This window comes from Fusarium vanettenii (assembly GCF_000151355.1).
Source record: "Fusarium vanettenii 77-13-4 chromosome 11 genomic scaffold NECHAsca_30_chr11_1_0, whole genome shotgun sequence".
Taxonomy (NCBI): Eukaryota; Fungi; Ascomycota; class Sordariomycetes; order Hypocreales; family Nectriaceae; genus Fusarium; species Fusarium vanettenii.
Genome location: NW_003315855.1, coordinates 372,489 through 398,011, shown reverse-complemented (window position 1 = coordinate 398,011; position 25,523 = coordinate 372,489). Strand labels below are relative to the sequence as shown.

Here is a 25,523-nt window from a genome sequence, read left to right as displayed (position 1 = left end):
CATCCAAAGCAAGATCTAGCAGCAAAACATGAAGGTTTCGACAAATCTGCTTTTCGCCCAGGCCATCTGGGGTACAGCTTCCCTGGCCCAACAGATCCCTCCAGCGGTCCCTTTCTCAACAGACTTCAACTCTTCCTTCGCCTTGACTCCTGCCCAGATCAAGGCTGCCGGGCTGTCTGAGACGGTAGCGTCCAGCATCAATGCCATCATCAACTTTGATCGATCCAATCTCGCAAACGGCGGACCCAGACAAGATGACTTTTACACTCTTCCCCCAAAGAAAGCCGATCTGCGACCTGGCCAAGTTCTCAAAGTTCAGGAAGTGACGGACCCTGCACCTTTCAACATCGCCTCCGGGTCCTCTCTCAGCAGGATCCTATACACCACCCAGGACATCAACGGCACTGTCATTCCTGCTAGTGCTTACATCCTGTGGCCCTTTACCCCGCGTCAATTTGCTGGTGAGCCCGAAGACAAGGCCCCTGCTGTGCTCTGGGCCCACGGTACATCCGGATACTTTGCCGACGCAGGGCCATCTTCATTCCGTACTCTACAATACGACGACAAGATGCCCAACCATCTCGTGCAGGCTGGCTACGCTGTTGTTGCACCAGACTATGCTGGACTCGGACTGGAAAAGTCTTGGGACGGAAGTACAATTCCTCATCAGTACTTTGCTATGCCCGCGGCTGGTCAAGACACCCTGTATGCCATGGAAGCCGCATTAGAGGCATTTGGCGAGCGGCTCAGTGGGAAATTTGCTGTCGCTGGACACAGCCAAGGCGGCGGTGTAGCTTGGAGTGCAGCCGAGCTGCTTGCCTCTGGCAAGAAAAACGCGTTCAAGAATCTCATCAAAGGCTATGTTGGAACCATTTCTTTTGCCCCCATCACCGAAATGCTGCCAAGCCCAGCATTTGCTAGCATTGTCTCGATGCATGTGTCGAGCATTTTCCCCGGCTTTACTCTCGACCAATGGCTTCAGCCACTGGCCATTGCCAGGACCAAGTTGTTGGCTCAAATCCAAGGAGGAGCCTCTGTGTTTCAACAACTCTTCCTCACCGAGCCGGGAGATGCGCTTGCCAAGCCAGGTTGGTATAACTCATCGTACCATGCTCAAGCATTTGAGAAGATTGGAAATGTTGGAAAAAAGCCATTCACAGGGCCCATGTTGGTGGTGCAGGGTCCCGAGGACGCTTTCATAGCAGAGGCAGTCACGGATAAGATTGTAACAGAAACGTGCAGGCTATACCCAGACAATGCTCTTGAGTATATGGTTGTGGATGAACTTGGTCATACTCCGATTATCACCGCGGCGAGGTTGACGTGGATGACCTGGCTTGAAGAGAGGTTCACAGGAAAGAAGCTGGATGGATGCAAGAGGACTCCAGTCACAGGATGGCTTGGCAAAGGAAAGCATTTCACGGGCAGCAACTCTTACTCTCAGTGGGCTGGAGCACCGGAGTATAGGTACCAGAATGCTGGTTCTATATGATCCAGACGGAGCCCTGGGTTGCGAGTAGTTATTTGATGGGCAGCGCCGTGCGACGAGGCATTGAACCTATGATCAAGAGCTTCTCGATAAAGATGCAACTCAAAAGACAAATTACTGTCCAAGTTAAGCAACAGTGTAATTCCTATCTACTAGGAAAAATCTAGACTTGAGCTACAAAGGAAATAAAAGGTACCATTGGAAGCTACAGCAGCGCTATAGTCAACAAGAATCCAGCAAAAATTCCACCACGGACTATGAAAACACACTGCCCCAGGCACAACACCTCCTTGATAGCTATCACGTGAAGAAATCCAGAACAAGTACCATTAGTTCATAGAGCATGAGCTTCTATTGACTAAGCACCTGCCCCGGGACCCCCTCAAACTAGAGCAGTCTCCATCTCTGGCTGACGACGTCCACGGTAAGCACTAAAGTCGAGTTCCAGCTTACGCCAGTCCCATTTGTTCGCAAACCAGGTAAAGACAAAGGCAAAGATGGGCAGGAGCAAAACGTCCAAGACACCAAAAATGATGGATCCCACTGTCCTACTGACTTTGTGGCCACCGTCGCTGATGCCAAAGGCGATGGGGTAGATGAACCACATGAAATTGACCCATCCGGCCAAGATTAGGTAGTCTCGGCCGATTCCTCGACGCTTTGCCTCCTTGTAGCTCTCATTGAGGGTGCTCATGGCGAGGATAAAGTATGACACGGTGCCGAACGCAAAGAAACCCCACTTGTAGGAGGTCAAGGTCAAGGAGGCAACAAAGTATGGGAGGATCCAGAGCCAAGTGATGGCCATGTTGCACGCGATGGTGGTCCAAGAGACACCACTGGCCAAGCCAAGGCCGAGGGCGAGAGAAGGAAAGGCAACGAGCCAGTTGGCGTATCGGGCAAAGAAGAGGGTGGTGGTTGCGGCTTGACCGTAGTAGCTGACGGCACCGACGAGGACAGCGACGGTAAAGAGGTAATGGAAGACTCGCTTGCTCTCGGGTACGACGAAGCAAAGGGACAGGATGGCCAGCTGAAAGAACATGTTAGTGGAGAAATTTGGATAGAGTCGTCGTGAACGTACAAAGGTGACGATGTGGATGGCCGTCACAGCCCAGAGCCAGTTGATTCCATGGTTGAAAAAGGCCTTGTTATCTTCCCCATTTGGGTTGATGGCAAAGACCTCGTTGAGAATAGGAAGAATATCCATCTTGTTTGCGGCGGAGCGTTTAATGGTTGCAGCTGGCGGAGGAAAAGGATGAAATGGTTGTTGATAAGCTAGGCAAAAAGGACACGAGGCTTCTTATGAGCACGCAGTCAAGCTACCGGGTTTATATCATGCCAAAAAGTTGAAAACTTTACGGAAAATAGTTTTTGGTGAGTTATGATGTTGTCACTCAAGCTCGGAAAAAGGTTTTGGGTACCAGGGTGTTGAGGCGGAAATAAGTTTTGATCCCTGCAGGCAGCATCATCAGAAAGACCTCCACCCCCTTTTCCTATTGGACGTGAGCGACTACAGGCATGACGGCACGAATGCGATGGAATACAGCCGTTGACAAGTAGGCAGCCGAGGCAGAGCCAGAAACCGTCATCGTGCATGCGGCTCTCTCACAGGGAAAAACGGGCAGGGAGGAAGAACAGAGAAATGAGGCGTAATACATGTTACATAATCACGTAGATGGAATGAATCGATGCAGTGTGTTGTATGTATCAGGGACGAGAAATATTTTGTCGCCCCTTGTTTATTTTCCCTCCTCAAGGCGACAAGAAAGCCTCATTGTCTCCTCCGTCATCGATGCCATGGTAAATCGGGCCGCGAATGGCAGCAAAAAATGAACGAGAAGGATGTGCAGCGAGAAAAAGGTTAGACCGAAGTAACACGTTGCAATCAAGGCCAGGCTGCGTGGCAATTTACCATGTGACGGCAAGCCATTGTGCAACACTCGTATACTAAGCCAGTGAGTAGAGGCGAGATATCCGCGAAGAATTAGTTGGTCTGTAGATGGTTATCACATGATCCAATCGAGTTGTAGGATTTGTCTTAGCTTACCTTCAACTGAGACACGGGACAGTAGCAAGCCACTCTCGCGGATCTGCCAAGGCATGGATATCATCCAGAGGGCTGGATGACGAGGCTGGATTGGTCTGGTGATTAAGCTACTGTACCGCGTATTAGTGATCATGTTTCTTTTTCTCAGCTGGGTTACGCTCCTTTTTTTTAGTACGGGAAGAACACCAGTGACTGTGGTCGATGTAGATGAGTATTCACTATGACGAACCCGTGAGTATTTAGACCACCATAATCGTCGGTCATCATCTGCCTTTGTCTCTTCTATTATTATTTCTCAAACACCAGCGCAATAACCATATCCCTCGGCAGCTTTTCTTCGCTGGTTCTGGACCTAGGTGGTGTGCTGCTGCTCTACTCAGCCAACAATGTCAAGACCCTCACTCCCCGTCAAATCAGCAATGCATTAGACTCACCTATCTGGCATGACTACGAGAGAAGCAAAACCTCTAAGAAGTCTTGCTATGATGCCATCTGCCGGGACTTTGGCTTCAATCCAACCTCCTGGGCTGAAGCGCTGGATGTCATGAGGGAATCTTTGCGACCTAACAAAGAACTCATTGAAGAGATCAAGAAGCTCAAGCTGAACAACTCTGAACTAAAAGTGTTTGGGCTCTCCAACGTCCCTACGGAAGATTTTCAAGATCTCAAGCCCTTGATCGAAGAATGGGGTATCTTTGACGACTTTTACGCTTCTGGCTTGACAGGTTTCCGAAAACCTGACATAGCCTGCTACGAAAGGTTCTTGGAGGACTGCATGATACCCTCTGAGGCGTGCATATTTGTGGATGACCGAATCGAAAATGTCGTGGCGGCACAGTCTCTGGGCTTCCGAGGTGTTCATCTGACTGACACGAGTTCTGTGGTGGCTACTCTGAATAACCTCCTTGGCGACCCTGTTGCTCGTGGGTTAGAGTTTCTCAGGCGCAACGCCAAGAATCTCTTTTGTGAGACAAACAAAGGAGAGACACAGCCCGACAATTATTCTCAGCTCATCATACTAGAGCATACTGGGGACAGGTGAGCTTTGGCAAATCACATCCAAGATTATGCTATGACTGACATATTGCAGAGGTCTAGTGACACTGGAAAAGGCTGGTCCAACTTGGAACTACTTTTATTGGAGAACCCGTGTTCTTTGATACCGTTTATCCAAATGATGCAGACACGACGTCGTTGGCCATGCATGTCCTTGGCGACGTTTCAGCCGAGGAGGAGTCATTTGCTGTAAACGAGATTCTATCCCATCTCAACCCGGACGGCCTGCCATACGTTAGTAGCACCTGGCGAAGAAAGCTCACTTCTAACGTGACGCAGTGCTGGCTTCAAACCTGTCGCCCTCGGTTCTGCCACGGCATCTGCGCCAACGTCTTTCGTTACTTTTATCTCAGCGGCCAGATCGATAAGCTCCCCAACGTCTACCAGTACCTTTGCCGTCTACTGAAAACTGAGGCCTACCTTTTGGGAACGCGCTACTACGAGAACCCGGATTGGTTTCTCTTCCTCCTCAGCGACGTCTGTGGGAAGCGTCCGGACGACGAGGCTCTGAATGAGATGCGACGCCTGCTCAGCTCACAGATTCAGGATCGTGTCGGGTGCGATAGGAACCTTTTTGGTGCTGCTCTACGATCTCTGGCTGCGCAGGCTCTTGGGATTATGAACAAGAGAGATATCAAGACGTTGCTTGAAACGCAGTTACTTGATGGAGGCTGGGAGAAGCAGTGGCTGTGGAAGTATGGCAAGGAGGCTGTCAAGCTTGGGAGTCGGGGTGTCATCACTACCATGGCTGTGAGGGCGATAAAGAGGGCTCGGGAGGATGCGCCAATATTGACTTTATAGTTGCAGGAATGGACATGTTGACTTTGCGAATCTCGGTTGTGTCACGCTCTTATTTGAAGGTCTGATTCAACTCTTCTCCAAGCCCCGTATGGCTGAGTCCTGCAATGTTTACTCTTGAATATTTGATTTGAGTCACGTCGTAGTCAGTGAGTGGATGTTGATGCAGGCAGACGTGGTACTTTGCATCAGAGATAGATTTAGGCATCCCAACTTGAACAAGAGCAAGGTGAAAAAATTATGCGCATGTGCAAAGTTTATATCAGTTAAACATGCGTAGGCTTATCCTTCTAATCAAGTGATTATGTGTTGTTATATTGCTTGAATACCTGTCAATCCGCGTACACCGCAAGCAATTCAGCAACACAGCGAGTATCATTGATAGGAGACATGCGGATTCAAAGTCTAACATCTCATCTGAACGCAAAGTTAATACCAGACCTCATATGAGATTACACAGTTCAGCTGCACATCGAAACTCTGTACAACTTACCCACTTACAGTTGTTTGATGCATCAACCCCAATGATGTTCTGAGTTTCTAGTGAAACCTCAATGAATCTTTTGATCTATATAATGCTCCCTTGCTTCGATTGCTCTAGACTGGTAGACTCAAGACGATCAACCGAGGATTTACTTACACCATATCAATTACCACTCAAGCACAAGCGTCATTCATCAACTACACTTTCATCATGATTGATATGATCCCCCTGACAGTATACGCTGCCCGTCTTCTCATTTGGGCTATACGACCAGCCAGAACTATAGAAAGCCATGTTTCCAAGTCTGGCAAGAAAGATCTGCGCGTTGTTCCCAAGCCCCGCAACCCCTTCAACATCCTCCCAAACGAGCTACTGATGGATATTGCCGATCTTCTCGACCCCGCCGACAAAGCCTCCTTCGCTTACACAGACCGACGAGCATACTGCTGCACCGGAAAATTGGACTTTCTTCATCCAGAAGATAAAATCCAGTTTCTCACTCGCCTAGACCGGGAAGGGTTCATGCCCTTCGACATTCTTTGCCACGTGTGCGCCAAGTTTCACCCCCCGAGAGGCGATCGTTGGTGGAACGACGCTGAAGGCCAAAGGGAATGCATCCTCGATGGCAACTCGGAAGTCATCCAGCAGGGCTATCTCGACTCCCCGTTCCTCCCTTACCACGTTTATTTCGACATTGTCGCTGCGGTTTGTCGATCTTTCAGACTCAAGAACGGCAACTACATTGTCAATTGTCTGGCTGATCGAAACGTGTACAAGACTAAAGGGGCCAAGATCTCAAGCAGGACATCGGCACGCTTCTGTGAGGGACGCTTCGGTGAGGGTCAACTCATTCTCAAGACAGAGAATGTCCTGCTTCTCCAACCTGGCCCTGATCTCTCGCAAAACGTGGCAAACCTCAACGACCTTCTCTATGAGAATTGGTGGTTGACCGGAGTATGCGGGCATGTCAGCTGGGACATGATCTGGCCCTACATCTTCAACCCAGAGGAAGAGAGCCCTGACGTGAAGATTTACAACCACGTTTTGAGCAAAGATACCACGACTCTCCCAGTTCTCGACGGTTGGGATATGAGCAGTTGTGTCTGGGAGGCCCCCATTGGATGTTGGACTTGGACTGTCGATGTCATAAGCCCATTCGCTGAGTGGCACTGTGATGAACTCTGGACGTGCGCCAAATGCTCCACCAACTTCAAGATCAGTGTTGTTCGGAGACCGTCAGACCCGCTAGCCAACGCCATAGTGTTTACCTCGTGGAAGGAGCTTGGTAAGGGCGTGAGCCTGTCGGATGAGAACTGGAGGGCGCACATGGATACCTTTGATACCGTGGAGTATGAGGAGTATCCTCCGCAGGTGTGGCAGAACATGGCAGCCATGGCATTTGAGGGGATTGAGGGATTGGGTACAAATTTTACTTATGTGCCGGATTTGGGCGACGTGTTGGAGGAGTTGGACAAAATTGACGACGACTGATATGAAATGCAGTGGGAGGGATTCTTGCTTTCTTAGGAGTTCAATTGTTTGCATAAAATAGAAAAGATTGCTCGATGTATCGCAATGGGTTGGCTCGTCTAATTGTGAAATCCATGTCTATGCTAATGAGTGATCTTCAGAACCGTCTATCCAACAATTAATAACTCTCAGTCAAATGTCAACCTTGTTTTCAATCTATTCCCACAAAAACCACACGTTTATCCTGCAGACCTCAATCACCCAACTCCAGAGCCTTGTTCCCTTCCCATGCACAAGACTTGATGCTGCTTCTCGACTCAAAAGCGCGACATGGGCACATCCTCTGTGCTGTTTGGATCCTCGCTGTCATCTCCCACCTTGGAGTTGTCATCTTCCATGTTCCATTCATCCGCGCCCGCCTCTGAGTCCCCCTGAGGGATGGTAGTCGCCAAAGCTAAATTTGTCAGACCCGCCGTTTGTTTTTCCTGCCTTAGGATCGTGATAGACCACAACAATATTCTGAGGGTGGTTGCTGTTGTAGATCGCTCGCCATCTTCCCGAGTCTTTGTTCATCGTGTGCGTCATCGCCTGGCCTGGTACAAGAGGAATGTGATCCCAAGGCGCGGGCACCTGCAACGAAAGTAACTCAATGTTGCCAAAATAGCTGGGGTAACCCTTTTGGCCACGTCCGACGGGTGCTGGAGCGTTGGCTACCTGGGCCCTCACATCTCGAGCGTACATCCATGTTGATATCCTAACGTTAATATCTGGCCCTTCGTCGATATTTGGCATCCCTCCAAACGTGACCTATAGATGGGCGATGTGAGTGACTGGGAGACCAACTGCGAGGATGTGCATACGTAGGATGAATCGGTTGGAACACGGCTGAGCACTCTCTGAGAACACTTTGGGCACGGCGCGGTCGCGGTGCTGATGTAGCTTCCGTTGCCCCTGCAGGTCCAGCAACCAAGTGGGGTAAGAGGTCTTCCCAAGCTATAGCAGCTTCCACAGGCCATACCGGGGTATGTCCCAGATCTAGCGCAAGCGCAAGCTCCCATTATCCATACCGTTCCAGTCGCTGAACAGTCAGAACAAGGGATCCGAGGAGAGATGAATCTCGAACCAGAACAAACAGAGCACTGTCTCCTGTTGGAGTTCATTTCTATTCGAAGAACAAGGAGAGAAAGTGGATGTAAAGATGGCCTTCAGGGGAGCAGCCTCCGTTGCTGGCCTTCTTATATCCCCTCTCTTTCCATCAAGACCGACCCGAGATGCCAGCACATATTGATTGCTAAAATGTCACTTTCGCATATTTGTGGGGGTTTTTGCATGGTTAGGTGACACGTGGTGTTCTAACCCAGTTATTCTATTGAGGGATGGGCTTCAACTATAACAAAGAACTGAAAGACGGTGACCGCAAGCCACAACGTATTCCTTTGTTCGAACACTACTTCATCACAACCCAAGAAACAGGTGCGTCACTGACGTGGCCGTTGCTTCTTTGTCTCGTCTTAGTTGGGGCATCACGGGGCTCCGTCACGCGCTCAACCCGAACCAACTAGGTTGCGGTGAGACCCTCCTTTACTGTCTGTTGTTCATTTGTGTCCCTGTTCAGGACTCAGCTAGTTTGAGCCCTTTGTCGTGACTGATGGCCTAGTGAGAGGTCAGCCCGCATTATAAAACCAAGGCTTTCAACTTGCTTCTTTCATGTCAACCCACCTGCATCAAAAACACTCCACTTACACCATCAACATCCACTCTGCACCCGTTTTCTACACTTGAAAAAAATGAGCGATCACATCAATCTTGACGGCCTCATCTACTCAGAAGATGATGATTCTATAAAGCGTCTCGTTGACGTCATCAAAGTCGGTCTTGGCAGGTCAGGTGATGTACCAACAAAGGCCGCCGCGCTGGCTGATGACATTCGAAGACTGGGTGCCACGTACAGTGCTACGGGTCAGAGTTGGGAGATCGTTCCAAATCTCTGTTCGATAGTGGTGTCTGTAGCCCATCGTCTTCCGCCGGATCACCCGTGGCAGGACACCTTTGTTCAGGCGATGCAGAATCTGCAACAAACTGACATGGATGATGAACAAGAGTCTGACGAATATGATGAGCAAGAGTCTGACGAATATGATGAGCAAGAGTCTGACGAATATGATGAGCAAGAGTCTGACGGAGACGATGAGCAAGAGTCTGACGAATATGATGGGCAAGAGTCTGATGGAGACGATGAGCTACTTGACGAGGTTGGTACACTGTTCAGTTCGTTATCATAGCACACTAACACATCTCTAGAATTGGAAAAACTTGCTCGCGTTGGGCATCTACATGCGGGACTTTTGGTTTGGTAAGTTTTCGGTCTCTATATTTACAAGTGCCATGAAGCTAACATTCACAGATCCCACTTGGCGTGACGGCTGGACGCCCGAAGATGTGTCTCGCTGGGAGAATCTCAACTCCTTCGCTGCTCGTTTCAAGACCGAAACTTTTGTACCTTGGCTCAACTTCCCAATCTGGCAGCTTAGAGATGGACTGGAAGAGAAGCTTGACAAGGGGCCAATCCTCAATAGCCGATTGTGGATTGCGACAGAGTGGATTCTATTCTACGGGGAGCTTATTTTCGAGCGCCAGGCGTCTGAAGAGGAGTGCAATGAGTCATCGGCTAGATCTTTGCGGGGAGGGTCTCTTTGCTTGGGTATCAAACCTCTGAGTTCTGCGAGGTTGGCGTTTTGGAAGAAGCGCCTTCTCGAGATGTTGGATGACAGGGAGGCTCTGGAACTCTCTGATGGGCTGGCTGAGAGGGTGGCCAAGTCGGCAGAGAAGATTGACGAGTTTCAGAACAGCCAGCCTCAGTAAACATCCGTAACTGCCGAGCGTTGGCTGTGGTTGACAGGGACGGCTTGAAGAATGGCTACGCAGAACGGGGGGAGTCGGCGTTATGATTTTGTCAACACTATTAGGTGGAACCAGTGATTTGTATTGTATTTTGGTCTTCAAATTGAACATTCTTTTGTGTGCGATGCCTTCCTTTCGACATGGTGCTGAGTGCTCGTGACTGTGTTCTTTGTTGTGGCTGATCACGTATTTTGAGGTCAGCACGCTCACGAGTGCGTACTTGGTACAGGAACCAGAGGGGTAGGCCAATGAGGTTGTTGTATCGATTGTAAGAGTGAGGATGTGTTGTTTGTTGTATTATTGATATAGTTGAAGCCCAACCCATGATGGGATAACTGAACCACAAGATGTGGTGTTTTCAGCCTCGATATCCTCACGTGATCTTGTGTATCACGTGGTACCCCCAAGATGCTTCTTGGATGCATCAGTAGTCCATCACTCACCCTATACTAGATAGCATCAAAGGATTTATCCACGCTGGCAAAACACAAATACACGCACAGTCAGTCGGGGTGATGAAAAGGTGAGTGGAGGGGAATTTAATGAGACTCTGACCAGCCTAGAATGACCAGTCTGGTATAGTTGGTTACCGCGTCTTTCCTTTGAGCCGGGAGATCTTCATCTCTGTCCACCAACGAACACTCGTCAGATGCGACCATCAGCAATAAACTTTCATGCATGCCAAGATGTTGCAATGGATGCCTTAAAACCCGCGTGAGGGAAAATATGCTTAAATTACATAATGGACATGGGTTCGAGTCAAGGATTGAGATGTGATTGAAGAAACGAGGGATCATCCTTCAGAGATCGACAGTGTTCCTGCCATGCGGTAGGTATCATTGGGGGGAAGTCTTATTTCGCTCACAACACCTCCAACTCAGACAGCCCCTCTGTGTTCGCACGTTTGCACGAGGCACACCACGTGGTCGATGTCATTTCAGTGAGTCTCGAGGTTGGAGACAACGTGATGATCTACCCTTGCCTTGAAAGACGGAGACGCAAACATAGCTAACCCAAGACACACATGGCACAAGCAAGAATGTCGAGTCATATACTCGGCCTTATTCTCCCCTTGGCTGCGTGGCCTGCGGGGAGGTAAAACACCACAAGGATCTAGACCAACCAATCGTATGCCACCCAAATCTGGAACAAAAGCTACCCCAAGCAAACCGGTACGATGAAGCCAACAAAAAAGGTGAATGGACCGGTGATCGGATCATGCTGCTCTTTACAATCATCCATCTCCAACCTCTGCCAAGCTCCCCTCAACTCCTATTTCATCATCACGCCCACTCCGACACCGGTACATGGCGCCGGAACCCATGAACAAAGGGCCGAATACCTAAAGCCCCGGCACATACAATAGCCCAACAGTACTATCCTCCACGGGGGATCGCCCTTAAATGCCGCCTCCTACCAAAAACCGACGGGCGTCGTGTCGGACCGACTTGTCTCCAACTCCCCACAACGGCGCTCCCCTGCTTGTCCCCTTGAGGCAAGGTTTCTTCGGCGTTACCAGGCTGGTGTGGCGGGGGACGACTCTTACTGGGTAACGGCCCGTTGTAGCTTGTTTTATGGTTCTTCCCCGGACGGCTTCGAGGACGGTCTCGATTTACCTAGCGGGGGACGGTGACACCGCGAGAATTTTTTTTTTCGCATTCGACCTTGGGGAAGCGGAGGAGGGGACCTTGCTCCGCGTTGGTCTCCTCCTCCACATCAAGGGATGAGCCTGGGGATGGGGTCTTGTTGGGGAAGTGGAGGTTAGGTTATCGGGGCGACAGGATCCGCCACGACAAGAGATATAAAGATGGCAATGATCAAGGACAATTCTTGCTTGAATCATCTCATCATCCTCACTTCCATCTCAATCATCTACAATGGCCGGTGCTATTCCTACTGCTGCCCCTCAGTTGGCAGGTGGCTACCTCACGGGTCGAGCCCTCATCTTTCCCCTGTCGCTCATCATCTCCCTCTTCTTCCTGTGGGGTTTCTCCTACGGTCTTCTCGATGTCCTCAACAAGCATTTCCAAGAGGTCCTCAAAATCACTCGTCTTGAGTCTACTGGCCTTCAGGTCATGTACTTTGGCGGTGGTTACCTCCTCTTCTCACCTGTCGCCGCCGAAGTCCTCAAGCGAAAGGGTTACAAGTTGACTATTCTGATGGGCTTGGCTCTGTACTCTCTTGGTGCCATTCTCTTCTGGCCCGTCGCCAAATCTGCCGACTCCAACAGCAACGGCCGTGCCGTGTTTGGCGGCTTTTGCGCTTGCACCCTGGTCATCGCCTGCGGTCTCGCCACGCTAGAGACAGCAGCCAACTCGTACGCCGTCGTCATTGGCAAGCCTGAATCTGCTTCAGCTCGACTCCAATTCTGCCAGTCTTGGAACGGAGTCGCCTCTTTCATCGGTCCCCTCATCGCCTCCAAGTACTTCTTCCAGGGCGAGAACCAGAACAGTCTCAAGAATGTGCAGTTTGTCTACCTCGCTGTGGCCTGCGCTGGCGCTGCTGTCGCCGTGCTCTTCCTGTTTGCCAAGCTCCCCGAAGTCTCTGAGGCTGTCATTGAGGATGAGGCTCATGGACAGGCTGCTCAGGGATCTTTCTGGAAGCAGTACAACATGTGGTTCGCCTTTGGTGCTCAGATGTGCTACGTCGGTGCCCAGGTCACCATTGCCACATTCTTCATCAACTACGCTCATGAGAACGGTGGCTTCACCACCAGCAAGGCCAGCACCATGCTCAGCTACGCTCTCATCACCTTTACTGTCGGTCGATTCGTTGCCACGGGTCTGGCTGTCTTCTTCCGCTCCGACTTTATCATGGTCATCTACTCTGTCTTCGCTATTGCCCTCACTGCCTACGTCAGCGCTGGCAAGGGTGCTGCTAGCGTTGGAGTCCTGATCGCCATCTTCTTCTTCGAAGCTCCCATGTACCCTACCATCTTCGCCATGGGTACCAAGAACCTCGGTCGCCACACTCGACGCGCTGCAGGTGTTCTCGTCATGGGTGTTTCAGGTGGTGCCATCTTCCCTCCCATCCAGGGTGCCATTGCCGACGCCAAGGGAACTCGCATTAGCTACCTTGTCCCCATGGTTGGCTTTGTCTACGTCCTTGGTTACGTCACTGTTCACTGGGTTCGAAATGGCATGGGTATCATGGCCCCCAAGGCGGAGCCCACTCTTGAGGAGATCATTGACAAGGAGAAGAGTGGTGCTATTGTTGAGGAGCACGAGAAGCGAAAGGAGGATGATATGGCTTGAGCGATTTACCGCATTATAAAGTAGCGATGATTAGGAGCGATGATGCATCGGTCATAAATAATGATAGCGTTTGAAGATATAAACGAGTTCAATCTACAATCTAATGTGTCTGATCCTGCCTGTGACCATTTCAACACCCCCAACCCCCTCAAACATGAACGGATCCGCAACAAAGCCTTGACAAACACTCACCTCAACGAACCCCATCTCGATGCCCAAAGCCAAGATTCCACCCACATCTACCCCATGGGCTTGGCTTCCGGGTCTAGCATTAGCTCCCGTTGTGGATCATCTCCGACGCTCGAGACCTTCTCTGTCCACATCGCCTGTGGGCCTGTTGGTGAAGCCATTTCTCACTCGATGCGAAAAAGGGCCGAAAACACGGTTCACTTGGCTGCCTTGGTCGTTATCCACAAGAATGGCGTGGGTGCCGCTATTGAAATGGTGGAATCGTCGGTGAAGAGATAGATTCACCTTGATGGTCGAGCGAGTCATGAGTTCTATCCCTTGCAGCCATGCCAACAATGCTTGTCTTCCCCCTTTAGAACAGAGATGTCAGACTAGCATCCAAAAGCGATGCGACTGCCAATATCCCTCATTGAAGCGCTCACCCTTATCAGTACGCATAATTAGCCCTCCAGTTCCATAGTCTGGCATGAAACTGGGGTCAAGCCGGATTGAGAAAAGACAAAAAATCACCGAAGATGCCTTTCGAACCATGGACGTCAACGTTCAACAGGGTGATTACAAGCAAAGCATCACTCGGAGGACACTTGACAGGAAAATACCGACTTGTTCTTGCAATCTATTCACATCTACCTTGGTTCTAGCTCAGATGCTTCACCGACCGCCCAGTCTTAACGGGTCATGTATGCCACCGAGGCCATTATCGCACCCCGGCTAGTAGTTCTGGCTTAGTCCATAGTCCCAAGTTAGAGGACAACTGTAGTTCTGGTTTGCAGATAATGATTGGTTGATAGCTGTAGTTCTGGTTGAAGTTTTGGTTAAAGCCCTGGTGCGACTGATTCTAGTCTAGTTTTTCGATGACATCGCTGTCAGCCACATAAGCAAAGGACACACTTGAAGACACACGGCAGTATCAAAACCCAATACTGCTGGTGCGACTGATACTGTGACTGCCCGTACCCTCCTTGGGGCTGATAATACTCTCGCATCTGCTGCCTCTGCTGCTGTGATTGGAACTAGAGAAACCCATTTTGTTGCCCAAACTGTTCTTCAATCCAGGTTGGCGGTATGTAGCTTTTATTGCCGCCCGTGACTTCCGCAACAATTGCTTCCTCGTCAATGTCAGACGGCTCAGCACCCTCCTTCTCAACAGTCATCCTACCTTCTTCCGAATCTTGGGCTCATTGCTTGTCTTCAAGTTGGTAGTTGATCAGAGCGTCGTAAGCGTCAGTCACTGGGTCATTATCAATATCTACTATCTGAACAGTGGTCACGTTCAGCGGGGCGACTATTGAGGCAGTATTGCTCTTAGGGGCAACAGATGTGGTCGCTGTCTTTGGCTAATCGCATGGAAATTCAGACGGATGGAGTGTTCTGTCCTGGTTTCCGTCAGCAGAAGACAAGATGTGAATGAACTGAACCTGCTAAGTCGATCTCTTAGTCGAAAGGCCTCCCTCGTTTTGGGGGCGGCGCGTATGCGTCTCAGCGATCGTCTTCAACTTGAGCCGTCTATTTCAAGACATATGTTGGATAGACGAGGGAATCTGGTTGAAGAGTGACACGGCATGCTAATCTAGTCGCAGCTGCTTCAGGTCCTTAGTTTCGCCCATCGTCTTCAGGCCAAACTCTGTGGGGTGAAGGATCCAACCACGGCGGAATGTAGAGTATGTTATTCGGTTTTTCGATTGCGTCAGGGCGTACTTCGAAACCGCTAGATGGTTTCAAAATCTGACTTGCCGGCAATGGTCTTAAAATACCCATGAGAGGCTGGACCTTTTATGACGATATGGCTGGGTATGACTCTTCTGCTGTTGCAGGAGGTTTAAAAAAAAGGAAAGGCCACTGTGTTAACCGGGTCATGATGTTATGATGTGTTGAAAATCTGTTCTTCATTATAGTTGCAGCCCGGCCCTCGATGGGTCAACTGAGCCCGAAGATCGTCGGCAATGGCCAGAACCTGGAGGGTTACTCATGAGGATGAAGGTGCTTCCCAGTTCTATTTGGCGACACAACACGGCTCTTTGGCTTTAATTTTTCCCAGAGCTCCTCGGGACTGTGGCCGATTGGGACTGCTCTAGTTTTATGCAATCATCCATAGAGATATGACTCGTGATTCTGACTCCCTGACATCGTCGGAACAACTCCCGCTGCAACGAGCGACGAGACATGCTGAATGTTTTATTACGTATCTGGCCAAGGAATTGTGGATGCCAACTCCAAGGAAACAATTGTGTTTAATTCAGCATCCGCGGCACTCAGCTTGGCCTCCAGAAAAGATAAAAAGATAATGGACGACGCCAGGGTCACTAATGGCCTACAAAAAAGCCATGTAACCAGATATCCCAACGAACAAATCATCAATATCTCATCTAGTCCCATCCCAAACACCTTCAGCGCAAGGCAGGGTTCTTTCGCCATACAAGTCCCGGCCAATAGACCGATCTGCTATCACTTGCAATGTAAAAGCCCACCAAGCCGCAACTAGGGAGCGCCGGCAAGTCAAGATACCATCCTTCTCTCTGGATTCCCCACTCGAAAGTGTTCCCCTATTCAAGTCTCACTGGCTTGATCTTTTCGAACTGGGAGCCGGGCGGCCCAGAGCTCTGGTGCTTCGATGGGATGCTGCTTCTTGATCTCGTCAATGTCTCCAGGACGAAGAGCACTGGAAACATGTTAGCAAAAGCTGGTATCCAATTCCATCGCAACTCACAGCTCGTCTATGATCTGGTTGATCGCATTCATCTGGGCTTTCAAGGAGGCTCGTGCTTTGATAAGCTCTCCTATGCCAGTACCAACGGCATTTTCAACTGCCCTGACGACGTAAGCATCGGGACTCTGCAGGATAGTTTGAACCTGCTTGACGCAACTCTTGTACTCGATGTACATGTCTAACAAGTCTTCGGAATAGACCTGAGCCGTCTCAAACTGAGGCAGCTGGATGCCCTGGTCATTGGCCCACGCCACGAAGTTTTTTGTGTGGTTGTAAGGGGTTAGAATGGCCCATGTTCGCTGGGGACACTCCGCCACCTTTGATGGAAACGCTGCCGCTGCCGCATACAGATACTCAAGATTCCACTCTTTCTCTCCTATCAGGATATTAGAGATAAAATGTAGAGAGAAAGGACTTGCTTACCTGGCTTGATCTGGCCTCCTCCAGACCAACTGACCGTAACGGTTGTCTCAGCCTGTCTCGTTGCCGATTCATCTTCAGAAAAGGCATGAATATCACTCAGTGTAAAACCCATCTTGTGACCTGACGGGGTGCAGAAGCTGTTGACTTGACCTTTGATGCTGGCACGTGTCAGCGGCTATGTGGATTTCCAGGCAGCCTACTCACGCTCCTTCGACTGCAGACTTATTTTCCACATCTGTTACTTTGGCTGACACAACACCAGTGAGTTCTCCGCCCTCGATGAACCCTTGATCCATTAGTCTTGCATCAAGAGAATTCCAGAGCCTCACATACCAGAGATGAAGCAGTTCCCGTAGGTCTTGAGAAACGACTCGCTGTTCAAGTTGAGACCCTTCTTGGCCTCGAACTCTGCCATCTCGAGTAATTCTTTCTTCTGGTTGACCACCTTGATCGAAAAAATAGCGTTGAGGTCGCTTGTCGCAAACTTGGTCTCATTCACAGCGACAGAATTGCCCGAACCGATAATGCCTCCATTCTTGATGGAAGAACTAGCGCTCACATTGAGGCTCTTGACAACATCCGACATCTTGTCAACAAACCTCGATGAGTAGTTGACATCCTGCGAGGTAGACCCATTGGTGCTGGTGGGTTTTTGACCAACCTGATCTCGGTTGATCCTGACCGCGTCGTATATGCATTGTTCGTGGAGGAACGAGTTGTAACCCTGGCCAAGGCGCATAGAGTCATTGTATGGTGCAAGGATAAGTCCCATCGTGGTGACGACAATACCGTTAGAGGGCGGTGATAACGACGATGTTGAGAGCAACCACGCTGAAGAAGCAGCCTTTGAAAGAGGACTTGATTTCGTGTCACCTGCGGGGTATAACATCTAGACTCTTGCGATGGGGACATCTTGGCCAGCTCGTATGCAGGCAAGGATGTCTCCGTCGATAGATTCAAGACATGGACCATCCACATTGCCGGAAACGTCATTTCAGCCCCGAGCCAAGTCGAACTATCGATGGGCTAGACCGCGACACTCATCGACTCAGCTTGTCTCATTGGTTCAGTTCTTCAGGTGGTGGTGGGGTACCTGCTACGCGAGCCTCTCGTATCCTTGCTAGGCTGCTCACAATAGCCTCCAATTGGTCACTCTTGAAGTACTTTCGAGAGCTCTCGTGCGTAAAGGTTGGAAAAGATGCACAGGAGAGCAAGAACGAGGACGGCGACATCTCCAGAACAGTGATTCCGGAGTCATTCAAACTTACTTAGCCCATCAGCCTGAGAAACCTCCATCTACGCGCGGACTTTTGTGTGAAAAAATACGATGAGAAACCGAAGCTTGTACCATCACCTCCTCGATGGGAGGGACGTAGGATGAAGGTGGGTGCGATGACGCAGAGTTATCAGACGACAAAAACGACGGCTCATGCCATCTTTCAACCGCCGAGGCAAAGTTTGATGGGCTTCTGCTGGACTTTACTAACAGGCTCTCAGTACACAAGCTTCAGTACTCATGACCCCTCGAGCCTTGAAGCCTTTGGCTGCAAAACCTGACTCCAAGGGACAGCGTTCACCTGCAATCATCGACGGCAGGATAGTCTAGGCGATCGAAGTCCCCAGAAGTATACAGCGTGAGCGCTGCAAAATCGAGTTCCATGAGCAGAACTGACTCATCGACGGCTCACCCATGAGTCCCTCGTCACCATCAAGTCCCAAACTTCGTCCACTCCTGGCATATCTCTGACCCTGAGCGTGTATCGTAACTCCCAAGTTGTCTTTCATTACAAACCAACCAGGCCCAATTTACCGGCGTGTCCTCAAAGTCAATGCAAAAGCCCGTGGCAAAGACTCAAACCAACTGAAATATGGTGATCCCATGCGGTTGTGATAGCGATTTTCAGACCATAAAAGTAGATGGCAAGATTATTTCGACGGCTATTACGCTTCATCGGTTCGATCTTCCACTCGAGCTTGGGAAAAATGAGGATGATCTATATCTCAAAGCTCCCTTCCCTCGTTTCGAAGCCCTCGATAATCCGCAAGGAATGTCACTGGTTCTAAGCTCAGCTGCCACCGATGATCCCTTCTTAACAAAACTGAAGCTACGCGAACCGAGCGCCCCCGGAGGCAGCGAGGAAGTCGCCGACAGCCTATTTGATCCAACAGTCCGCCTCTACTTTGTACCCGCTAATGGGCAATCAGAGGCCTACAAGTACATGGACGTGGTCTTTAAGGACGACACATACGCGAGGCTGACAGAACTCCGGACAAAGTACAAGGTACCAGTAGCCCAAACTGGGTATGATACTAGCCGTCAGGTCATCAGCCATGTGACAAATACGTTTATGAAGCAATTCGGCAATATTTTTAATGCTGCTCGCCACAGTTCTCCAGGTGATGTCTTGAAGGAGGTGGCTTTCAAGGGTGCCATGATGCAAGTTCTCGCTGGCCTTACACTTGTGTTCTTGGGCCAATCCCGCTGGATTTTTGACGAAGTTGGCGGGAATCTGGTAAAAAGAGAAAGAGCAAGCAGGTATCAATGCCTGCCAATGCCGTAGGAAAGCCTTTTCTAGATGGTGTCTCAAAGGTCATTCATTGAGTCGATGCTCAATTCCAAGATAGCCCAGACTCGGCTATTAGCACATGACCAGCCACGAACCAAGCATTCAATCTCTTCACAACAAGAGACAAACAGGGAATGTCCCAAATCTGTATAATTGGCGCATTGCAGGCTGAGGTACTTAACCCTCAATAATCTGGCTCGTTCGCTGTACTTTTGAAGTGGATGAATTTGAGCCAGAGTGGGCAAGCCGCTTGACAATGCTAATCGATGGAAGAGCAAGCCCAGCACTGCCTGCTTAAAAACTGCGCGCCAAGAGATCCGCAAGGCAGGCATCATCACACTTCTTGCAAGTTCTAAACGTTGATTAAGCGAATAAATACCACTTCGCGCCTAGTTCAAGGACCCCAGAGCTGAGGTAATTGACAGATTCCAGGGCAGATGAAGATTCCTAGTCGTATACGCCTCTGGTGTTTAACTGTATTCTTGGCTGGAGCAGTGAAGAGATTAGGGTCTGAGTGACCAAAGTACGCATCGACCCATTTTCACGTTCTCGTGGATTATGTCTGGGGGCAGAAACCTGGGGTTAGCGATATATAAACCCCGTGGGGGCATTAAGCCTGTTAAGTAGCGACAGTGAAGCACTGTGGGTAATTCTGGTGCATCTGGCACTTACCTCTGTGTCTGAGTACGTAATTCTGCTGTTCGTTTGACAGTTGAAATCATGGGTTGTCGGACAGGTCCAAGTCTTAGTCAATGTGGATCTTTGTCGTCAAGTTACCTGATAACAATCGGTTATCATCGCATAAATATTAAAAACCTTATCTAGGGTGATTATCGGCTCAGGCAAGCGAATGTTCCCAATCCAAGGAATGATACCGACCAGTTTACGAGAAAATGTCTATCAACGCGTTGGTGCAGGGTAGATCAACCTCGCCGGTAACGTTGCATCGGCGTGTCAATGTCCAATCAGCTGAACCCAGCCAAGACATGCCAAGGCAACGAACAAGAGCCCAAGACGAATTGAGTAATTGCTCTCGTGCTCATTCAATGTCGACAATCATGTGTTGAAATCGCATTGACAAAAAATGCGAATAGCCTCGGCTTTATATCTTTACGCTATGAGCATTTCGGTAGGTAAAAAGCTTTGACATGAACATCTTCTTCACATGTTTGGAGAGTCTGTTAGTGTGGACCTCGTAATTAACACATCCACAGTCTCAATTCTTACAGATGTTGTTAGTGCCGTGTTACCCGGCCACCAATTATCCCTAGAGTCCACCCGTGCGTAATACCACCTGCCACAAAGGTCGCGTCGGGGAGTCCGTGGTCACAGGCGAGGCTAATGAGGAAAATCTCTTGAAGATCATCTCAGCTATAGCTGAACCGTCCACTGAAGAGTCCCCTTGCTCGGGATGTTTGAGCCGAGCTATCAAGCCCTCTGTGCGCCACAGCAGCAAATCAACACCAAACCCGAGATCCATGATGATTACGTATCCCCTCCAAAAGCCAATCATATCGAGCCTCTCCCGCACGCAGCTATTGGAAGCATGCTCCGATCTTGAGGAACTTCTGCTACCTCAAGTGGAGACGCTGTTGGTTTGACGGATTTGACCCCTTGTGTTGTCCTCAATCCTTTCCCCTCTTCAGAAGCTTTTCTCGAGCCCATTCCTTCTTTTCACACCGAGGATTTGGGCCTGTCTGCTGTTCAGACTCGTGATTTTAATCTCCTTGGTGATTTTGTGTCGCCTTGTGAGACCGTCGTGCCACCTCTGCAAGCCTATAACTTTATCTTGCTGTCCACCATTTGGAGGACCTCAGCTTATCACCGCATTAACAGTCATCGGCGCCCCTCACAATGTTTGGGTTCGGAAAGAAGAGCGACGAGAACTCTGTTGAGCCTCATAGCGACAATGTAGATGTCGAGCCACGTCCTCAAAGACCGTGGATAGAGACGGCCCTCCCTGTATTTGCCTGCGGAGCTGGTCTCTTTTCTGATGGTTACATCAACAACGTGGGAAACCTCCTGCAATCTCATGTCTTATCCCTCTAATCCGACAGCAGGTCATTGGTTCCGTCAACACGACTCTAAAAATCCAGTACAAAGATGTCTACATCAACTCCAACGCCTTCAAATATGTGGCCGACATTGCTTTTGCCGGTACTGTCGTGGGTCAATTGATCTTTGGCTTCCTGGCTGATCATTGGTCCCGAACCAATACTCTGATGGTATCCACCGTTATTCTTATCATCTTTACTGCACTAGCCGCCGGATCGTATTGGCACGGAGAACCTGTGGGCATGTTCAATATGCTTACTGCCTGGAGATTCTTCGTGGGTATCGGTATCGGAGGTATGATGTCATCCTTTCACCCTGTGATGCAGTTTGTTGACAGTTGTAGGTGAATATCCTGCTGGTAGCGTCGGGTGCGCCGAGTCCAGTAGTCAGATGAAAAAGGGCACTCGAAACAGGTGGTTTATTCTCTTCACCAACTCGATGATTGACTTTGGATTCGTCATTGGCGCTTTTGTTCCTTGTAAGTACTTAGGATACCTGCTCAAACAGGGCACTGACAAGTCTAGATGTTGTCGCAGCCGCTTGCCACAACGGCCACCTCAGCACCATATGGCGAACTAGCTTGGGAATCGGTGTCGTATTCCCTCTCGTCCTCTTCGTCATGCGTCTTGGACTCAAGGAGCCCGAAGAGTTTACCCAGCACTCTATGAGACATCAGACACCTTACTGGCTGGTTCTGCGCTACTACTGGTTCAGACTTCTATGTGTCAGTCTGGTCTGGTTCCTCTACAACGTGAGTTTCTAAGGTGGTTGAGTCGCGTTCACCAAACTGACAAACTAGTTTTCATCCTACGCCTTTGGCATCTATTCGTCGTCGATTCTCTCTGGCATCTACGGTGAGGACGCGCCACTAACAACAGTCTTTGGCTGGAACACGGTTGTCAACATGTTCTACCTGCCTGGTACTCTACTCGGTGCTTTCGTCAGTGACTGGATCGGTCCTCGATACACCCTTGCCCTCGGCGTCACTCTTCAGGCCATCGTCGGATTCATCATGGCTGCAGTATACTCCAAGATTTCCAACCACATCGCTGCGTTTTGTGTCGTCTTCGGCATCTTTCAGGCTCTCGGAGAGTTGGGGCCCGGAAACAACATTGGTCTCTTGGCTGCCAAGACCTCGGCGACTGGTGTCAGAGGTCGATACTACGGTATTGCGGCTGCGACTGGAAAGATTGGTGCTTTTGTTGGTACCTGGGTGTTTCCATACATCCAAAAGGCTGGTGGCAACGACACAGAGTCAGCTCAGTATCCCTTCTGGGTGTCATCAAGTTTGTGTATCTTGTCTGCTGCCATTGTCTTGATCTGCATCCCGCATGTCGGCCAAGACACTATCGCCATCGAAGACCAAAAGTTCCGAGAGTATCTCCAGGAGCATGGATGGGACACTGCTCAGCTTGGTGTCAAGCAACCTGGTGTGGAGGAGGGCGCTGTGGTTAATGATAAGGCTGTTGAGCAGTGAGGAGAGTAGAGGGTCTCTGCACCGGATGGTATCGAGCTCTCGAATGAAACTATTGGTGTACATGGTTCTTGTCTTTCTCACCCTAGTCCACACATGAATAAGAGATACCGTAAACGGGCAAAAGATAGATAAATAAAGTCAACAAGCCCAGAGTGACCGAGTATGAGCGTTATCTCTTGAAAGGTGCAAACAGTAACCCTTACGTATCGGAATCAAGACCACTCTCTGCAACTAACGACTTCGAATCCGCGACGTTGGTGCCGCACGAGATGGTGAAGGGGGTATGGGGGACACAGGGTGGGTTTCTGGGCCTCTTCTATCGGCGATTGCTTGGACCTTGTGTGTGTCGAGATGGATCGGATGCCTAGGAACAATGATGACACCGATGTTGCGCGTGATACTGCCATGCTTGACCGGGAAATATCGCAGCTTATGTTTGATTACCGGCACATCAATTTCTGGCTCGTTTGTTTACGTACTAATGGGACACGATAGGCTGAAGCCGGGCCGATATATGGACCAAACCTGGATAGACACAAAAGAACTTGTAACGGAGGACAATCTCTGTACTATGTTTTACAATAAGGGTCTTCGATTGTTCTGAGATTTTATCATTCATGGAAGCATCTGCATTGTATAAGTATGTATATAAACAAATTGAAATCTAATGAGAGTGACTCGTGAGATTAAATCTCGTCTATGTAACAGTTAAGGACCGGCGCCGGCGAGCAGAATCTCTTGCGCGGCCATTATTAAGAAGCCCTCGTCGTAGTCATATAACAGGTTCGTGATCATCAGAGCAGAGGCTGTATGCACTCTACTTGCAAGAGAGTAGGTAGCTGCCATACTGCTTAGCACCGGTGTGGCAGGTTCCAGTAGAAACCTCCTGGCGGCCCTCCTTGCAGGAAACATCGCTGAAGGTGTAGACTAGAAACCGAATCAGTATAGAATCGAGTAGTTGGAAGTACTTTACTTACGTGTGCATCCTTCAGCATTGTCGGTGAGCTGCTCAATCTTCAAGGACTTGATGGTGTAGGTGCCATCAAGCTGACCACACTTGTTGATGGCGGATCGTCGGATGCTCAGGTAGCCAACGTTGGGCTGCTCGCAGCCGGACTGAGGGTAAAGACGGACTTGGGCAAAGGGGTCGTAGGGGCCTGAAGCTGGAGCAGCAGATGCGCTCATGGCGAGGGCAGCGACCGAGGCGACGAACGTGGTGAAATGCATGTTGATGGTGGGTGGTTGAATAGGATTAGAGTTGAAGGTTTATGTGAAGGTGAAGCTGTGTTGTAGGCTTGTCTGCTGGTGAGTGATTGCTGAGTGAGTTGATTTGATGAAGGGGACTTTTTCTGCCTTTATATCATTCGAATGATGGCTGTGTAGACTTTGATGCATATCATCAACTACAACGGGCCCTACGTCATCGTCTACTCCATCACGAAGCTCACACAATGTAAGACTTCCCTGGGTGAACAATGAGACACAGCTTCTGGATACGAGACCTCGTGTCAGCACTGGGTCACGTCGAACCCACTGATCACCATCTAGGATATCTCGATGCACGACTGTCTATTCAAAGACATTCTTGCTGCATCCCCTGATTTTTAGTCTCGTATTTCATGCCCGTACAACTGGTTGGATCATGACGATTGTTTATGCTGGGTCGCATGATCCACACCGACGTTACGTGCAGGAAGATTATTCGTGGTGGAGGATTTATGGACACAGCCTCTCTCTAATGTTTCACAGCCAAGTGCCGGGGCTTCAGTGGACACAAAGCTTTGCACGATCGGGAATGGTGAATGGAAATATTCACGACGATAGGTTTAGAGGCCAAGTTTGTGGAAGCTTGAAGTCACCTGTGAGTTCCCTATGTTTGCGTTTTGTTTGCGAATCGGGTTTGTAACTGTTCATAACCGCCCAAAGGGACTTTTCTATACTACGTCACTGTGCACTGCAACAGACCCCCTGGCCTCAATTGCAGATCCAAGAATAGATCAGCATGTACCGATCCTCGTGGACATGCAGTGGGAACGTCGGCTGCATTGCCACCGATGTTCCGATCCTACCAAATCGGAGATCTTAAGATTCTAGAAAATCCCATGGCCCAATCGACTGATTTATCGAATTTTGCGAGGTCCCTCTTATCCTATGGTGATCGAGCGGCAAGTCGGCCAGTTTGGTGCATAGCAGTGTAACACCTAAGAGACGTCACCGGATACCTACAGAGAAAACATTTTTTACACGTTGAATCATACGTAATTCAGATCCATGGGCCGTTTGAAATGGTCAATTACTGGGCCATATACGTATGTGTATTGCGTAGTGTGGGGAGGATGATCTGCACTGCCCAGGAGACCCCTTTTGCCCTGCATCAAAAGCGTTGGATTGCAGCTTCCCCGGCGGATGCGGGAGCGGACGAGGAGGTTTATTCGTTGCCGTGTTTTTCATGTCGATCAATGGGGTCTTATTGCGAGGTAGGGTCTATTATTAGGTCCTGCGGGGATAAGGGATGCTTACATGGATTAGGCGGAGTGTCGTAATCCTCAAGGCCAGCGCAGAAGAAGAGCCTCAAATTCGAGGCACGGTGGGGATGACTTCATCTTGTA

At 49.7% G+C, this 25,523-nt stretch overlaps 10 protein-coding genes across 10 annotated transcripts; 7 read left to right on the top strand and 3 right to left on the bottom strand.

The window, feature by feature from the left end:
- Positions 1 to 28: 28 nt before the first annotated feature.
- Positions 29 to 1,492, top strand: NECHADRAFT_86384 (uncharacterized protein; the record flags this gene model as incomplete). The annotated part of the gene is made up of 1 exon (XM_003043169.1): positions 29 to 1,492. The coding sequence occupies one exon, from the start codon at positions 29 to 31 to the stop codon at positions 1,490 to 1,492; it is 1,464 nt and encodes a 487-aa protein (XP_003043215.1).
- Positions 1,493 to 1,913: 421 nt separating this feature from the next.
- NECHADRAFT_7781 (uncharacterized protein) lies at positions 1,914 to 2,618 on the bottom strand (the record flags this gene model as incomplete). The annotated part of the gene is made up of 2 exons (XM_003043069.1): positions 1,914 to 2,516; positions 2,568 to 2,618. Coding segments are annotated over 2 exons (654 nt in total), but the record flags the coding sequence as incomplete, so codon positions are not given.
- Positions 2,619 to 3,864: 1,246 nt separating this feature from the next.
- NECHADRAFT_51518 (uncharacterized protein) lies at positions 3,865 to 5,390 on the top strand (the record flags this gene model as incomplete). The annotated part of the gene is made up of 3 exons (XM_003043168.1): positions 3,865 to 4,571; positions 4,646 to 4,823; positions 4,869 to 5,390. Coding segments are annotated over 3 exons (1,407 nt in total), but the record flags the coding sequence as incomplete, so codon positions are not given.
- A 691-nt stretch (positions 5,391 to 6,081) lies between these two features.
- NECHADRAFT_86381 (uncharacterized protein) lies at positions 6,082 to 7,362 on the top strand (the record flags this gene model as incomplete). Its single annotated transcript, XM_003043167.1, has 1 exon — positions 6,082 to 7,362. The coding sequence occupies one exon, from the start codon at positions 6,082 to 6,084 to the stop codon at positions 7,360 to 7,362; it is 1,281 nt and encodes a 426-aa protein (XP_003043213.1).
- A 1,766-nt stretch (positions 7,363 to 9,128) lies between these two features.
- NECHADRAFT_86380 (uncharacterized protein) lies at positions 9,129 to 10,203 on the top strand (the record flags this gene model as incomplete). The annotated part of the gene is made up of 3 exons (XM_003043166.1): positions 9,129 to 9,593; positions 9,643 to 9,694; positions 9,746 to 10,203. The coding sequence occupies 3 exons, from the start codon at positions 9,129 to 9,131 to the stop codon at positions 10,201 to 10,203; spliced, it is 975 nt and encodes a 324-aa protein (XP_003043212.1).
- A 1,916-nt stretch (positions 10,204 to 12,119) lies between these two features.
- Positions 12,120 to 13,496, top strand: NECHADRAFT_51410 (uncharacterized protein; the record flags this gene model as incomplete). The annotated part of the gene is made up of 1 exon (XM_003043165.1): positions 12,120 to 13,496. The coding sequence occupies one exon, from the start codon at positions 12,120 to 12,122 to the stop codon at positions 13,494 to 13,496; it is 1,377 nt and encodes a 458-aa protein (XP_003043211.1).
- Positions 13,497 to 16,232: 2,736 nt separating this feature from the next.
- NECHADRAFT_86378 (uncharacterized protein) lies at positions 16,233 to 17,587 on the bottom strand (the record flags this gene model as incomplete). The annotated part of the gene is made up of 5 exons (XM_003043068.1): positions 16,233 to 16,344; positions 16,393 to 16,768; positions 16,816 to 16,973; positions 17,020 to 17,101; positions 17,149 to 17,587. The coding sequence occupies 5 exons, from the start codon at positions 17,585 to 17,587 to the stop codon at positions 16,233 to 16,235; spliced, it is 1,167 nt and encodes a 388-aa protein (XP_003043114.1).
- Positions 17,588 to 18,683: 1,096 nt separating this feature from the next.
- On the top strand, positions 18,684 to 19,376 carry NECHADRAFT_86377 (uncharacterized protein; the record flags this gene model as incomplete). Its single annotated transcript, XM_003043164.1, has 1 exon — positions 18,684 to 19,376. One exon carries the CDS (start codon positions 18,684 to 18,686, stop codon positions 19,374 to 19,376), a length of 693 nt encoding a protein of 230 aa, XP_003043210.1.
- A 1,860-nt stretch (positions 19,377 to 21,236) lies between these two features.
- Positions 21,237 to 22,914, top strand: NECHADRAFT_51418 (uncharacterized protein; the record flags this gene model as incomplete). The annotated part of the gene is made up of 6 exons (XM_003043163.1): positions 21,237 to 21,392; positions 21,443 to 21,731; positions 21,781 to 21,822; positions 21,962 to 22,188; positions 22,237 to 22,419; positions 22,471 to 22,914. 6 exons carry the CDS (start codon positions 21,237 to 21,239, stop codon positions 22,912 to 22,914), a joined length of 1,341 nt encoding a protein of 446 aa, XP_003043209.1.
- Positions 22,915 to 23,731: 817 nt separating this feature from the next.
- NECHADRAFT_106450 (uncharacterized protein) lies at positions 23,732 to 24,141 on the bottom strand (the record flags this gene model as incomplete). The annotated part of the gene is made up of 2 exons (XM_003043067.1): positions 23,732 to 23,841; positions 23,892 to 24,141. The coding sequence occupies 2 exons, from the start codon at positions 24,139 to 24,141 to the stop codon at positions 23,732 to 23,734; spliced, it is 360 nt and encodes a 119-aa protein (XP_003043113.1).
- Between the last annotated feature and the right edge of the window lie 1,382 nt (positions 24,142 to 25,523).